At 44.4% G+C, this 16,337-nt stretch overlaps 1 protein-coding gene across 1 annotated transcript in view; it reads left to right on the top strand.

Annotated features, from left to right (window-relative positions):
* The window catches only part of C8A (complement C8 alpha chain), a 65,770-nt gene extending 51,562 nt beyond the window's left edge, over positions 1–14,208 (top strand). The window contains exons 8-11 of the mRNA XM_082357600.1: positions 4,444–4,575; positions 5,715–5,872; positions 10,003–10,225; positions 13,926–14,208. Of these exons, the coding sequence (XP_082213726.1) occupies positions 4,444–4,575; positions 5,715–5,872; positions 10,003–10,225; positions 13,926–14,077 (665 nt within the window). The 3' untranslated portion in view covers positions 14,078–14,208. The remainder of the gene's footprint in view (positions 1–4,443; positions 4,576–5,714; positions 5,873–10,002; positions 10,226–13,925) is intronic.
* The last annotated feature ends 2,129 nt before the right edge of the window (positions 14,209–16,337 follow it).

The raw sequence follows: 16,337 nt of genomic DNA, 5'->3' as shown, positions 1-16,337 counted from the left end.
ATCTTGCGTAGTTGAGATTTGATGCCCGTTGATTAGCAATTCCTCATCCTCTCCCAACCCCAAGCAACCACAATTCTATGCTCTGCTTCCATGAGTTTGACTACTTTACATACCTCATATTAAGTGGGATCATGCAGTATTTGTCCTTCTGTGACTGGCTTCTTTCACTTAGCATAATGTCCGCCAGGTTCATCCACGTTGTTGCACATGGCAGGATTTCCTTCCTTTCAAAGGTTGGATGATGTCCAATGAATGTTCTGTTTTCTTATTTCCTTTTAAAAGTGTGGCTCCCAGAACTTGGCACCAGGTCCCGGCTTTCTCTAACCTGCGCAGAGGGAATGAGATTATCCCCGCCTTTACTTTATTGAGTATAATTTTCACCTGGCTTCATTGCCTTACTGAGCTGAAAGTGATCTAAAACTCTTGGGCCTTTTCTCTTGTTCTCCTGCTAAGCTGGCTCTCTTCCTTACTGTGCTCATGCACTTGGTATTTTATCCCCAGGACAGGATGTCACAACTTTTCCAACTGAGTCTCATCTTGCTATGCTTGGTCTGTCTGTCCATCAGCCCTCTGAGGGCTTTTTGGACCCTGATTCTTTTTCTTCCTCTGGGTAGATACGGTGAGCGTGGCTGCTAAGTCCATATCCAAGGCATTGACAAAGGCATTGACTAGGATAGTATGGAGGCCGGCTTTGTGACAGGCCACCAGAGGTTCTCTGTAGGACCGTGGTACTCAGTATCTCATCCCAGATGCACTGCATAGGCTTCATCTGGGATACTTATTTAAAATACAGGTTGCTGATTACTCAGAAATACAGAATCAGAATTGATAGAGGTGGGGCTCAGGAACCTGTGTTTTTAATAAGCCCTCCAGATGATCTCAATACATAGCCAGGTTCAGCAAACATCAACTCCTGTTTACTGAGCACGAAAGTCTAAAACAAACGCCAGTTTGAGCTGGTCCAAAGCTGACATCTAAGGAGCTGATGGGATGGGGTGGAGCCCTGGCAGAGCACCACCTGGTCCTGTAGTCCGGGGATCCCCAACTCCCGGGCCATGGCCTGGTACCGGTCCATGGCCTGTTAGGAACCAGGCCGCACAGCAGGAGGTGAGTGGTGGGCGAGGGAGTGAAGCTTCATCTGTATTTACAGCTGCTCCCCATCGCTAGCATTACTGCCTGAGCTCCGCCTCCTGTCAGCATTATGGTGAGTTGTGTTAATTATTTCATTAGATAGTACAATGTAATAATGATAGAACTAAAGTGCACAATAAAGGTAATGCACTTGAATCATCCTAAAACCATCCCCCCACCCCATCCGTGGAAAAATTGTCTTCCACGAAATAAGCAACTCTTGGGATCCAAATCCGTCTCCATTTACTATATTGCCCCACACCTGCTAGCTTCTCAAGGCCAGAACCTTGTAATTTAGATATGCATCATATTCATACTAGTTTTATTCTCACAGTGTCTACCTTGTCCAACACACAGTATGCCTGAGATGGTACATAGCAGATGCTTACTAAATTTTTCAGCAGAATTTAGTCTGATGCAATAAATAGAATTAGCTAATTCTTCTAAGCAAGAAAGACGAGTTTGAATCTCATCTCCACTGTTCTTTTTAGCTATGTGGTTTTGGGCAAGATAATTAATCTTTATGAACCAAGGGCAACACAACTAAACATGAGAAGTATGGGGTAGGTGACTAAAGATAATTTAGCCCTCATGTCGTATGATTCTTAAGTCACAGACCTCCCCTTGCTGGCTGGTACTCTCCTTCAGGGTCCACGGGACGCGATTCTTTACAGTCAAGCCGTGCTGCTGAAATCAAGCTGGAACTCTCTTCTCCAAGTAGCGCGTGGCAGGCTGTCTGCAGACCCTTCATGAGCATAGTCACTCCACAGGCATTCTCCAGCCCCCGCTAATCGGCCCGCCCCGTCACTTTAATTGGGCAGCACTACACCACTCACCTACGTAATCACTCTGGCTTCTGCCCGTGAATTCCTTTCATCCACTTTTGTTTATCACTGTTGAAGCATTTTTTAATCAAAACAATTAAATATGCTAAATCTTCCTCAATTAGTAGTACATTAAAAATTAAAAGTACTTGAACGGAAATGGCAGAAGAAACTCTGTGCTTGGCGCTGAGTGCTGGTGCTTAAAGCATCAATTCTCCCAGGCACTCTCAGCTCGGAGTTATTCAGAAACTGCTGTGCTCAGAGGCACAGAGGGCTGCAGCCGAAAGGGGTCTCAGGATGAGCAAGTCCAACCCTTTCTCTCCATAAACGGGAAACGGAGGCCCACTGAGATCATGGGCCTTTTCTAAGCTCATACAGGGTGTCAGGGCCTGGGACGCGTTTTGTTTTACTTTTTAAGAAAAATAAAATGTGTATATATTTAAGGTATATAGCATGATGATTTGATACATATAAAGTGAAATGACTATTACAGTCAAGCTAATTAACATATCTTCTACTCACATAGTTACGTGTGTATGACGAGAGTACCTGCAATCTACTCCATTTGCAAATTTCCAGTATTCAATACAATATTATTGATATCAGCTGTAGACATCAGGCTGTACATTAGATCTCTAGGCTTATTCCTCCTACATGACTACAAGTTCATGCAGCATCTCCCCTTTTCCCCCACCTCCTCACCCCGGGCAACCACCGTTCTCCTCTCTGCTTCTATATATTTGACTTTTGTAGAGTTCACGTATAAGTAAGATCAGGCAGTTTTTTTTCCTTTTTGTGTATGGCTTATTTCACTTAGCATAATGTCTTCAAGTTTCACCCATGTTGTCACAAATGGCAGGATCTCTTTATGTTTTAAGGCTGAATAATTATTTTATATATAAATGGGATATATATATGTGATATATATATATAGGGTATATATGTGGAATATATATATAGGGTATATATGTGGGATATATAGAGAGTATATACATATATACACACAATTTTATATATAATAATTATATATTTATTATATATAATTATTATCTATTTTATTTATATATTATATATAATAATATATATTAAAATTACATATAAAAATTATATATACATATATATAATTATATCTATAATAATTTCTTTATCCATTCATCTGAGTGGCTGGGATTTAAATTCAGGATTCCTGACTTGTAAGATTCTTTCCATTAGAAGCCCTTACCAAAGGACTCTTGGCATTCATTTATTCACCCATTTTTTTTCATTCATCAATCATTTTTTCTGAGAATACTCACTGAGCTCCGCCCCCATGGCAGACATCGTGCTGCTAGGCCGACAAGAGAGTGGTGAATAAGATGCCAGTCCTTGACCCCATAGAGTCTGCAGTTTCATGCGAAGGCCGGCAGGTAAACTTGCTGCCTGATACTCCCTTAAAAATATTGAATCTAATCCTTAGCTTAACTGAATTACAACCTAAATTATTTTTCCTTTGTTGTTGCCAGAATAAGACACTGACTGGTCATAATTATTGTATAGTTGCAGTGAAAAGTAATGACATGTTGCCAATGCAAACTCCAGTTCACAACCTTCAGAAGACTTTAGCTACAGAGGGAGCTGACCTCTGCAGCAATGGTCAATATCTTGCTCCAGTCTGCTTTGCTACCCTTATCTTGCCAGCTGACCAAGGGTTGGAAACCTAGCTCTGTTCACCTACAGGCTGTGGGATCGGGGGAAAATGCTGTTATTCCTTTGAGAATTATGTTCCTCATCTGCAAAATGCAGATTCCTCAGCAACTCCTCAGATGGAGACAGAGAAAATTAATGTGCGCCTCACAGTTCTCATGGGGCCAGAAGTCAAGCAGCCTCCCCAGGGAGATCTATCCATCTTCTGACAGCACTCTGGCCTCTCTGGGGTGCAAAGAGGACCTCGGCAAAAAGAATTGGGACACATATGATCAGTCAGACCTAAACAAAGCACATGCGTAGCTCTGAAGAAACAGGGAAGTGTTCTGATCCAAAAATGCTTCATGGAAGAAATGATATTTGAATTGGAGCTTGAGTAGACTTTAGAAAGCTGGTGAAAAAGGAGAGAGGAAGGGGCAACAAATGCAAAATTGGTGCCAATCTTGGGCCAGGCACTGTGCTAGGCACAGGGGTATATGGAGATGGATGAGACAGAATCACTGTCTCAAGGAGGCTCCGTGGAGAATGTGCAAAGGAAAGGGAACAAGCACTTTTGACCAACTAGTGTGTGCAATACATATTCCTTCTCGTTTCAAGAATATTTGCACTGGAACCAGAGAGAAGAGAACACTGAAACTGGGTTAAAGAACTGGGATTTCAACCCAGATCTCTTAGACTGCAAAACAGAAGCTAGCTTTTACTACTGTGAGCTAGTGAGCTGTGAGCTACTACCATGAGCTGGTTGTACCGTATTTACGGTCTTTCAGCATCTCAGCATTCTATGTTTCTCTACCCCCTATTGCAGGTGTTACCAGCAATGATATCAAGACATGCTTTGGAGGCTCTTTTGGCATCGACTATGACTATACAGATACAACACAAATTGGAGGACGTTTATCAGGAGAAGCTTGTAAAAAATTTGGAGGTGGCAAAATGGGCAAGTATTTAGTAATGGGCTTCCCAAAAAGAGAAGCCAGATTTTCCCTTGGACACAAAATCGGGGCATGTACACTATTCCCCCCCCACCACCAACTGATTCCATTTCAGTCAATGGTCATACTGCATATCTGCTGAACACCCCAAACCAATGACCTGTAGTGGCCTTAGTTTGAATTCTGCATGGGCTGAGATCACCTTAGAAATACTTGACTTCGTATGGTGCACCCTTCTAGATTTCAAGCGCTAGACAAAGATCTAAGTAAGAGCTGAGATGAAAGGAATGTGCAGATGGAACCTGGAAAGCCGACTGTTGAGATAAAGTCCCATGAGGTACAGTCCAGAGGGAGGAAACAAGTTTGCTGAGAGAGAAAAATGTGGTTACCAAGTCCAAGCTCAAAGAATAATTATTAGAGAAAGACTGTACAAGAATATTTTCTAACATCTCCCACACAGGTCACTACGAGTGTTCATGTATTCATTCATTCATTCAACCTGTATTGAGTAATTTTTTCCAGGTGGGAGACACAGAGGATGCAGGGATGACAAAATAGTTTATAGTACAATGGATCAGTACATGAGGTTCAAGTTACTCACATTGCATTGGGCTACTAATGTCTCAGGGCCTTAGGTCAAATCCTTCTCTCTGATGCCCTTCCCTCCTCCTTCCACTTACCTGCCAAGATTTATCCATTCTTCTAGATAACTCACCTTTTTTCCTGACCACCTCCCCACTGCTACTATAGATCTGACCACATGTTTCTCTGCACCCCTACTGAAAGAGAAATCTGTCATAGCACTTACAATATTTGATTGAACTTATCTGGCATATAGCAGGTACCAAGTAAACATTTGACATAAATATCTGAATAAATGAATGAATGAATCATCATCCATTTTCCCATCTTCTCCCTCCTCCATGTTGGGTTGGGCTGTCTTCCCAGTGTCTGCTCTAATCCAAAGGATGGGTCTATTTCCAAGTCTTGGTGCTTCTTTTCTGCCTTGCCCTGCTAGTTAACCGAGCAAGGTAGAAGAATGGGAGACAGCTCTAAGGAGAGCACTTAAACTCTGTTCCAAATCTCATTAGCAGAGCTTGGCATTTTAGGAAATGAGCTAATGTGGTTATTCTCTCGATGGCAGTCGGTGACAAGAAGACAGTGGGTGTGGAAGACATCATTTCTCTGGTGCAAGGTGGCAGCTCTGGCTGGGGAGGTGGCTTGACACAAGAAAGGAGCATCGTTACGTACCGTTCCTGGGGGAGGTCATTAAAGTATAATCCTGCTGTTATTGATTTTGAGGTAAGTCTTTTTGCAGTTGAAGAAACTCTACGTTCACGAGGAATGAAAGTGAAGCAGACCAGATCATTTCATATTTCTTATTATAAGCCCATCAGAGAACAAGATTAAATGTAACGGCACACTGAGCTGGTGGCCTTCCCCGTCTGACTACAGGGATACGTGACTCTAGACTCAGGCCACAGGAGAGCTGGGATCACAAGCTTACTATCCGGTCAGGGCCTAGTTTTACACTCGTAGCCCCAGAATTTCTTCAGGATTAAGCCACCTTATAGAAATAATAACTCACATACATAAAAGACTTTAAAAATCACATCTGTTAAGTTGGAGGTTGGTAAACTTTTTCTGTAAAGGACCAGAGAGTAAATATTTTAGGCTTTGTGGGCCACATACAGTCCCTTTCATACAAGTTCTTCTTCTTCTACATTTTTTTTTTTTATAATCTTGTAAAAATGTAAAAATCATTCTTAGCTCAAAGGCCATACAGAAACAAGCCGTGGGCTGAGTATGATTTCTAGCTATAGTTTGCTGCCCCTGCTCTACGTGATCTCATCACAATGACCTCTGGCACAGATGGGATTCTCCCCATTGAAAAATTAGGAAACTGAGGCTCCAAGTCATCAAGTGAATTGTTTCAGGTCACAGAGCTCATATGTGGCAGTACCTGGATCCCAGACCTTTGGACTTAATGTCCAGTTTTCTCTTCCCTCTGTCCTAGCACCTGCCTTAAAGCCATGGTTCCCAGCCACCGGGGTCAATTTTGCTCCCCTAGGAGACATCTGGCAATGTCTGAAGACATTTTTGATCGTCACAACTGAGAAGATGCTACTGGCATCTAGTGGGTAGAGGCCAGGGATGCTCCTAAACACCCCCTAATCCACAGGACAGCCGCCCACAGCAAAGAAACATCTGGCCCCTAGTGTCAATAGTGCCAAAGTTGAGAAAGCTTGCCTTAAATCTCTAACCCCACAAAGGAAGTAAAATTGTATTCAAACTGCAAAGGAAGTGGATTGTTCTACCAGTATTGTCACACTATTCAATTCATATGCAAGGGTAGTTCATTAGAAAAAAGAGTTATATTTTGGGCTTTTAAGTAAAATAGTATTGTTTTCCTGTCCATTTTCCCTGACCTTGCTCATTTTCTATAGATAGTTAAAAATCCCAGGTGTGGATACATTCCTTCTCTTAAAATATATACCAACAGTTAAACGTAAAAATCTATTATAACACCGTCTTCTCTATGAAGAAAGAGGTCAGATGGATTAACTCTGATTGCATTTCTTCTCCAATAAATAAGGGACCATTTTCACGCACCTGTAATTCACATAGGGTCTAAAAATTGCTATCATCAGGCTATTAGTGATTTGGGCAAAACTGTAAAATTGCTATCAGGAATAACATATAAACTTTCATGGTCAAGAGGTGAGCTCTTTGTTTGCCTTGAGCAAAACTTCCAAGGGGAAGACTGACATTCGTGATTTGGAGGAGACCCAATTCTGTCTTTTGGGAAAGAGAGCCTGGGTATGGGGTGAAAAAGATATAGTTTGGCTCATGGGTCAGCCACCTTTCTGATGTGTGAGCTTGGATGGGTTACTTCATTTTCTGAGCCCCCGTTTTCTGCTCTGTAATATGGGGATAATAAAATGTTACATCCCAAGGTTAGGGAGAGAGAAGTGAGTACTCAGTAAATGTCAGTTGAGGAAGCAGGTTTGTGGAGGTTGAGTTAGCTGGCCAAATCTCAGAGCTGGGAAATGGCACAGCCCAACTGGAGCCAAGACTGACTGACGCTAACGTTCATGATCTCTTCGCAACCCATGATGCCCCCTGGAAGGTTGGATTCGAAACATGAGGCTGTTGGCGGGTCATAGAGCAGGGGAGTGACACAGATAGAGCTGTGCTTTGAAAGGAAAATGCTCACAGAGGTATGAAGGATGAAGGAGAGAGAGACAGACAGACAGACAGACTATGGCCACGGAGAGGAAGCCAGTTAGGGAGTTATTTGGAACCTGGCGCTCAGAGTGGAGTCTTATTCATTTGCCTATTCCAGAGCTTAGCAATGCCTATTTATGGCAGGTGCTTAGATTGAGTGAACATAGGAATCATGCTATGTGATGATGCTGTTATGGTATATATTATTATATGTTATATGTTATGTTATAGTGTGCTGATATCATACTACTTGCCTTCTCTGAATCTTTCCTCTCATTTGTAAAATGGGAATAAGACCGTTGCCAATATCTTTTCAAGCTCTAACATTTTAAGAGTCATTTCTCCATCCCTCTTCCCTCTTTAAGTTTCACGGCCCTTCCCAATCCTCTTCATGAGGATTTGGGGAAGAGAAAGGAGAGATGGGGGTCTGAGTGCTGACCTCCACTGGAAGGTCAAAGGGAAGTTGCCCGATGGAACTTCTTCTCTGGAACTTCTCTGGAACTAAGAGTCATCTTTAACTGGGGCAGCCCTTTCTGTACTGATTTCCTAACAAGGGGGCCAAATCCCCTGAACTTCCAGTAATGGTCTTCTCCCCTTGGCTGGGGGCCCAGCCAGTCCTGACATGACCAGCCTGGTGACCTCAGGCACAGCCCCTGGCCACAGGTCAAGGTTTGTTTGCCACAGGTCTTTCTGTACACATTTCCAGGAACCCATTCAAAGCATGGCGAGTGCCCTACTGACCTCTGATTCTTGAGAAGTGAGTTTGCTCCAGTGGGGCTCAGTCCCATCTCTGAATGGCTCTGTGACCTTGGCAAATCCCTCCCCTCTCAGAGCCTCAGGTTACTCTCCTGTAAAACGAGAGATCTAGAAAAGGGATTTCATTTTATGGTTATGTGTTAAAATATATAGCTTTATAAGCATGCTGAAGATAACCATATATACATGCAATTTGAAAAATGTAGGCTTTTTTTTTTTTACTATCATCACTCTAACTAATAAAAATGGTGCTTTATTTTATACTGTTCTTCCTCTTTGCAGTGGTATCTCACATTCAATACTTCTTTAGATCCTCATGTGAATTCTAAGAAGTAGGTTATTATTCCCATTTTATAGATAACAGGGCTCAGGCTTGGGGGGGGGCAATTACGAGTTCTGGGCCACACAGCTGGGAAGTGAGCAGCATTTATTTAGCTTTGACTATGTGACAGGCCTTCCCCATCTCTCAACTTTAATCCTCACAATAAACCTGGAGTGTAGGACTATTGTTCTCACTTTACAGATGAGGAAGGAAGTCTTCACCTGTAATGGGACAGAGATCACACAGCTAGAAGTTACAGAGCTGGGATCTGAAGCCAGATTTTCTAGCTCCAGAGTCAATGCTCTTTGCTACATCTACTACTTCCCAACCAGGGGTTGACTCCCCCATCCCCCCGCCCCAGGGGACATCTGGCAATGTCAGGAGACAGTTTTGGTTTTCATGACTAGAAGGTGCTACTGGCATCTAGTGCGTAGAGGCCAGCAATGTTGCTAAACACCCTACAATGCGCAGGCCAGCCTGCCCCTGTCAACAAAGAATTGTCCAGCAGGAAATGCAATAGTGCCAAGGTTAAGAAACCCTAGACTACAGTCCTGCCTAGAATGGGCATATGTGAATGACTCCACCACCATCATCCCCCCAACACCCTCAAATACACACAGGCAAACACCACATTCACACCATTAGGGGCAGTGCTCAGCAGTGGCAACACAACTGCGTTAAGGACTTTGTTAATTCCTGCGATGAAGGTTGACAATAAAAGACACACACACGCACACAAACATATAAATACTTTATACGCTTCCTGATTCCTAAAAGTGCTGGAGCGGGGTGGATGAGTTGGCACAGATAGCTTCTGGGCTCTTGTCTTCCTCTGGGACCACAGGTTTCAAAGTTAAGTAGGTTGGTGTTAAGCATGGTCCACTGTGTGGTCCTGAGCTGGTCACTCAAACACTTTTGAGCCTCTGCTTCTTCATCCATGGGTTGGGGGATTTCGTACTCGCTCCACAGAGTGGCTGCCAAGATACAATACAACTGGATAAAGTTGAGTGTCTGGCTCTGTGCCTGGCATGTAGCAGGCCTTCCAGAAGCTTGAAGGCCAGTTCTTGGGCTCTGGGAAGCTGGACAGAGCCCAGGGAGGGGCTCTCTGTTCTTTTTGTGCCCACAGTTGCAGCCCATCCATGAGCTACTGCGGCACACGAACCTGGGGCCTCTGGAGACCAAGCGCCAGAACCTGCGGCGAGCCTTGGACCAGTACCTGATGGAATTCAATGCCTGCCGCTGTGGGCCCTGCTTCAACAATGGGAAGCCCATCCTCGATGGTACCAGCTGCACATGTCAGTGCCCCCTGGGTCGCCATGGCCTTGCCTGTGAGCAAATGGAGGCAGAGGGTAAGACCCGTGCATCCTAACTCAGGTTCTAGCCTATCTCGGCTTAGAGGGGCCAGCACAGAAAGGACCTTTGGGGTTCCCAGCCTCTCTGTTCTATGCCCTCTTGCCCACTGCTCTAGGAACACACATTCTGAGCTTTATGGCTGACCCCCTACATTTACTGGTTTTTATGCTTTCTCCTTGCCATTAGGACCCTCTCAGATGAGGACTGTTTTTTACCAGGGTGTATATGGACAACAGGATTCATTTCTGGAGGGATGTATTAGTTTCCTAGGGCTGCCATAACAAATTACCAAAAGCTGGGTGGCTTAAAGCAATGGAACTTTATTGTCTCACACTTTTGGAGATTAGAAATCCCAAATCCAGGTGTACTGGCTAGGTTGCTTTCTTCTGGAGGCTCTGTGGGAGAATCTGTTCTCTCTCCTAGCCTCTGGCATGAGTCAGCAATGCCCGGCATTTCTCGGCTTGTAGCTGCACCATTCCAATCTCTGCCTCTGTCTTCACATGGTGTTCTCCACTCTATGTCTCTGTTTTCTCTCTTATAAAAATACTAGCCATTGGATTAGGACCTATCCTAATCCAGCATGACATCATCTTAACTTGAGTTTATCTATCTCCAAAGATCCTATATCCAAATAAGGTAAAATTCACAGGTAATGGAGTTGGAACTTCAACCTATCTTTTGGGGGACACAATTCAACCCACTACAAGGGATAAGTAAGTTGTCATTATAGCACAAGGAGTCATGACTAAAAACAAGGTTGGGGCAAGTAACATAAAGTTTAATGTTTCAACGTTTAAACATATTAAGCTGCAGCACAAACCAACTGGTATCAGAAAAGAAGGTTCTCAAACGAGGGTTAGAAATCCATGTCCCTTATAGATGAAGAAGTCTAGAGACCTGGGTGTGAATCTCAGCTATTTCACTAACTTACTGAGATACCGGTTAATTATTACTTCTTTCTGGGGCCTGTCTTTCTCATCTATGTTTCCCTTTGAGCTCCAAGAATCTCTATGCATGTTCTAATCCCTAAGCTTCCAATTTTCCATGCACACTTGGTACATAGAATGATGGCAGAAATATGGGCTACCAAATCAATGTATAAATCAATCTCATTTGGCAACTGCAATGAAGAAAATGTAAAGGAAAAAAGAAGTCTGGAAAACAAACTGCTGAAGCACAGTGGAGATGGGATAGGAGCCTGGTTTTAAAATGAGATGACGGTGGGTTACAATTTTCTCATTGGGAGAGTCGATCTAAATGGGAGGCAGGATAGCATAGCTCTGGTGTCAAATAGGCCTTCACATCCCAGTGCTGCCAATTGGCATGTTGGGTGGGCATCCCCTGTAAAATGGGGATGATATCAGTACCTACATCACAGGTTGTGTTGAGGATTAAACTAGCTAACTCGTGTGGCAAGCTCAATTCTAATAAGTAAGAAGATAGAGCCCTGTTGGTAGAAGATCTGTCCTGGGTTGGTGCCACATCTAAATCCCTCCTTTGTGAGCTGAAGGGAGTACAAATTGGGTCCCAAAAAGCTGCCTGGTATCCTGTAGGAGGAATTCTGAAAGGGGTGAGCCAGGATGGTGAGTGAATTCCAGAGTCCTTATGAAGGAGGATGCAGAGAACAAAAACCAAGCAGAACAATGACCAGGGCCAAGCCTGGTACAGTTTCCTCATGTGAATTGAAAAAAGGAACTGCCTGTTAGGTGGGTAAATTGGGAGGAACAAAGAAAACCACTCGGGGTTGATACTGCCCAGCTCCAGACCCAGGGATTTCTTGACTTTTCAAGCAGAGTTTGGACTGGGTTTCAGCCCCCATTTGCCTCATTGGCCAGGCAACTTTCCAGAGGGACCAAAGGTCAATGAACAGAAAGAACAACAAATTCTGTACCAGGCACTATTGCAACACTTTATGTGCACGAACTCCTTTATTCCCCCAAGAATGTGATGAGATAAATATCAATACTATTATCTCCCCAATTCACAGATGAGGACATGGGGGCAGAAAGAAGGCGAGATAACTCGCTGAGTCATCTAGCTGGGGAGTGTCAAAGCCAGGATTTGGACCCAGGTGGTCTGATGTTAGGACCCAAGCTCTTAACTGTTACATTCTACTAATTTACATCCTAAGAGTCTGGAAATTTGGGGGATGGGGGTAGAGGGTCTGAGATGATTGCACTGATTATCAGTTTGGGGAGTGGAGAGGGAGGGTACGGCCCAGGTCACAGTTATTGGGCTGACCTGGCTTAAAGGGACAGACATGAGCTCTGCCTGGGTAATTAGAATTAGAGCATGTCAAGGGCCCTCAGAGCCAGTGACTTGCTTGGATCCCTGTTCACAGAGCATAGAGCAAAGTGAACAGGGAGTGTGGACTACCTAGAGATGCCTCTCCAATGATCCAGTGCTGGGCTTGGTGGTGGCCATGCTGAGTCACATGTACACATGATGGGCACTGGAGAAGGGGGACACAATGACAGTGATCAAGGCGGGGTGGCAGGGCGCAGAGGGCTGGGTCCTCCGCACAGTCCCATTTCTCCTGCATGATTACATTCTGTCAGCTTCAGGCAGCTCCCGGCTGTTCCATTAACCTTGTTCCATGCCCGAGGGGTATGGACCTCGGGTGGCCTTGGGGCTATCAGACTAAACTTTCAGCCAGACAGAGATCGATCTGGCAAGGAAGTCTAAGGCGGGGGAGTCGGCCACCATGGAGACCCATTGTCGTAGGTCCCGAGGGATTTTCCCCGCAAATCTTTGCCTGTAGGGACCGAGCCACAGAGGTGGGAGAAATAGAGAACCGTTCTGTGGCTGCCCCACCAGGGAGTGTAATGACAGAGCTGGAAGGGACTTGAAGATAATCTAATCCAATGATATTCACACTGAGATCTGAGGAAGCTTGGGGTCTCCTAGGGGCTGCCCCAGAGGAGCAGGGCAAACCTGATAGACACCCAGCTTCAAATAGAACAGCTTCACTTTCATCTGACTTCCATGCTGGGGCCCATATAAGATTTCATTTAAGAAAAAAAAAAAAAAAACAGTAATGAAAAAATAATGATGGAAAACCCTACCGGATCAGTCCACCCTTTTCCTTTACAGAGGTGAAAACTCAGGCTGAGAGAGGAGATGGGATGGTCCAAAGGCACAGAGTCAGTAGGAGGCAGCAGCCCCAGGCTAGAGGGATTGTATAAACTGGATTTCTAGAGACAGCCCATGGTCAGTGCATGTGTTCTGATACTCTGTGCAGAGAATCTGTCACCCACCGTGGCCCCATCGTTGGAGTCTGAGTGGGGTTGATTTGCAAACCTTCATTTAAAAGCCCAGCTATCCTTTCCATAGGGGTGTCTGGCTGGCCTTTGTGAAGCTCCAGCTGGGGCGAGTTCCCTGTCTGCACATCCTCCACTGGCTCAGCGTCATTCTTCCAGAGACGCGCGCCTCCCTGCCTCTCTCTGCTATCCATCTTCCGTGGAACCGCAGGTTCCAATTTCATGAGATGGGCTCCCAGTGGCCTCTTCTCACTCCATCCGGAGTTTCAAATTAAGTGCAAGGCAGTGAGCACAGAGGTCTGGGTTGGCTACACGGAGGCATTTCCCCAAGGAGAGACTGCAGACCACTCTAGGGCAGCGGGATGGGCCTCACTCAACCATCCAAGCTGCCGCTTGTACGCTAACCTCCTTGTCCCCTGGGAAATTATCCATGCAGGAGCCAAGGCGGACGGTCACTGGGGCTGCTGGAGCTCATGGTCTGCTTGCAAATCGGGCAGCCGGGAAAGGAGGAGAGAGTGTAACAATCCTGCACCCCAGAACGGAGGCACCTCGTGTCCGGGTCACAGAGTGCAAACCCAGGCATGCTGAGGGCTCTGGGCCCAGGCTGCAGCTGAGGCAGCGGATGTCACTGCCTGCCGTGACCGCTGGATACCCACCGACTTCACTCAGCTGACAGAAGATGCCAATCAACATGGACTTTTTCTTTGTCCTGGACCAGGCCGTGCCATCAACAACCAACTGTTCTATTACCCGCAAAACTCAGTCAGTCACAACTGGGTGTTGAGCGTTAATGGCTCATAGTACTTTGGATCAACTGAAAAATAAATAAATAAAAGTAAGAAAGAAAAAAAAGAAGAAATCTCGATTCATGTCTTAGAGGAACTTATAGGATGGTAGAGGCATAAGGCAGGCAGACGCTCTTGAAACTATCAGTAGCCAACAAAACAAAGTACCATGAGAACGATCTCAGTTATTTGATAACAATATTTGCTCATTTGTAGAAAACGATTATTAGTTTGTAAGATAAGCAGACATACTGAAACAAGGAGAAAAATTAAAGATTGACTTGGGTTCCTTCAATTTTCCTTCACTGGGACTCAACATATTCTCGTATTCCTTCAATGAATCTCTCTTGTTTGCTTGAGTTCTTATCACAAATATCACCTTTCTCCCAATTAAATAACTGGCACACTAATAACGGGCTCACAGCACACTATTCTTTTCCTTCATTGCCTTTTTCGTGATTAGTAATTATATATTGGGTCCCACACCTCCTGTGACTATTTATGACCTGTCTCCCCATGGACGGTAATCTGGAGGGCAGCACTGCGTCCCCAGAGGTGAGGGCTGTGCCTTGAATCGGAGGGAATTAACAAGCATCTGTGCAAGAAGTGAGGGAATGAACTCAAGAGTCAGTTCAAAAATACGGTCCCTCTTCGTCAGCCTCCCAGAGTAGAATGTGGATCTGGGGGGGCCGACCAGTTCACGTGCCCGGGCCCACCTGTGGGAGAGCCAGTCACATCAGCCTGCCTCAGTGTCCCCACAGCATCCCAATCAGGCCTCAGAGAATGTGTGTGTTGCACTGACTTTTCTGTTGACCCATAGGTTTCCCCTATAGATTGTGAGCTCCTTGAAGGTGGAATCTGCGGTCCCAGTTGGTATAAGAAACATAGGTTGACTGATATATGTGTATCAGTCAACACTCCCTATCCTTCCAGAATCCTCAATCTTTTTTGGGCGATAATGAGACATACACACACACACACACACACACGCACACACGCACGCACACATGAAACAATTAGAAGCAGTTTTAGGGACACAGGAAGTGAATTGCTGAGTTAATGCCAAAATACGTGGCACACGAAATAAGTGCCAAAGGAGGCCAGGTGGAAGAGAGATTTACCTTTCTTTGTCTGTATTAAATATACAGAATGGGGGTTGACCTAGACCTTGAGGGATTTTTGAACTAGGCAGAGAGGGAAGAGAACTTTAGATAGAAAAACAGCATGTCACAAAGTTTGAACCTCAGAAAGAATATTAGGGGTGTATGTAGGTGTATATGTGTTGGAATAGGGTGTGGGAATAAAATAAGTTATATAAAATACTTAGCACAATACCTGTCACATGCAAAATTATTAGCATCACTCTTATTGTTACTATTATTATTTAAAGCTTACAGTTTAGAAGTTTGTTTCTGAACTCTTTAGATCTATCTGAAAGAAGGAAAAGACTCCCATATTCCTTCTCATCCTGTCATTAATTTACTTTTTAATTTCCATGAATAATTAATTTCCATTCATTATTTACTGTGGAGCAGTAGTTACATCCTAGGAAGCGATGAGAGGCGGATTGGCCAGGCCAAGTGGACAGTTTACAGAAGACATTCAAGCTTGATCTAAAAGTGGTAGTTCTCAGCCTAGGTTGCGCATGAGAATCACCTGGGCAGTTTTAAAAACGCTGATGTCCAGAGGCTGCACCCCATACCAATTCAATCCGAATTTCTGGAGATGAGAGCCAGAGATCAGTAGTTTACTATATTCAGTACCTTGTAATAACCTGTCATGGAAAAGAATCTGAAAAAGAATATATGTGTGTGTGCGTATATAAAACTGAATCACTTTGCTGCATACTTGAAACTAACACAACATTGTAAATCAACTATACGTCAATAAATAAATAAATAAAAGCTTCCCAGGCAATTCCAATGCAGCCAAGGCTGAGAATTCCTGAGAGCGGAGGAGTCATTACACGGGGTGCGTAACAAAAGGGCACCACTGTAAGGTCTATCTGCGTACTTTATCTAATCTTAACAAGGACCTCTAAGATTTGTTTTCTTTCTTTTTTT

This window comes from Balaenoptera borealis, assembly GCF_965194805.1.
Source record: "Balaenoptera borealis genome assembly, chromosome: 1".
Classification (NCBI taxonomy): Eukaryota; Metazoa; Chordata; class Mammalia; order Artiodactyla; family Balaenopteridae; genus Balaenoptera; species Balaenoptera borealis.
This window is presented reverse-complemented; position numbering and strand designations above follow the sequence as displayed.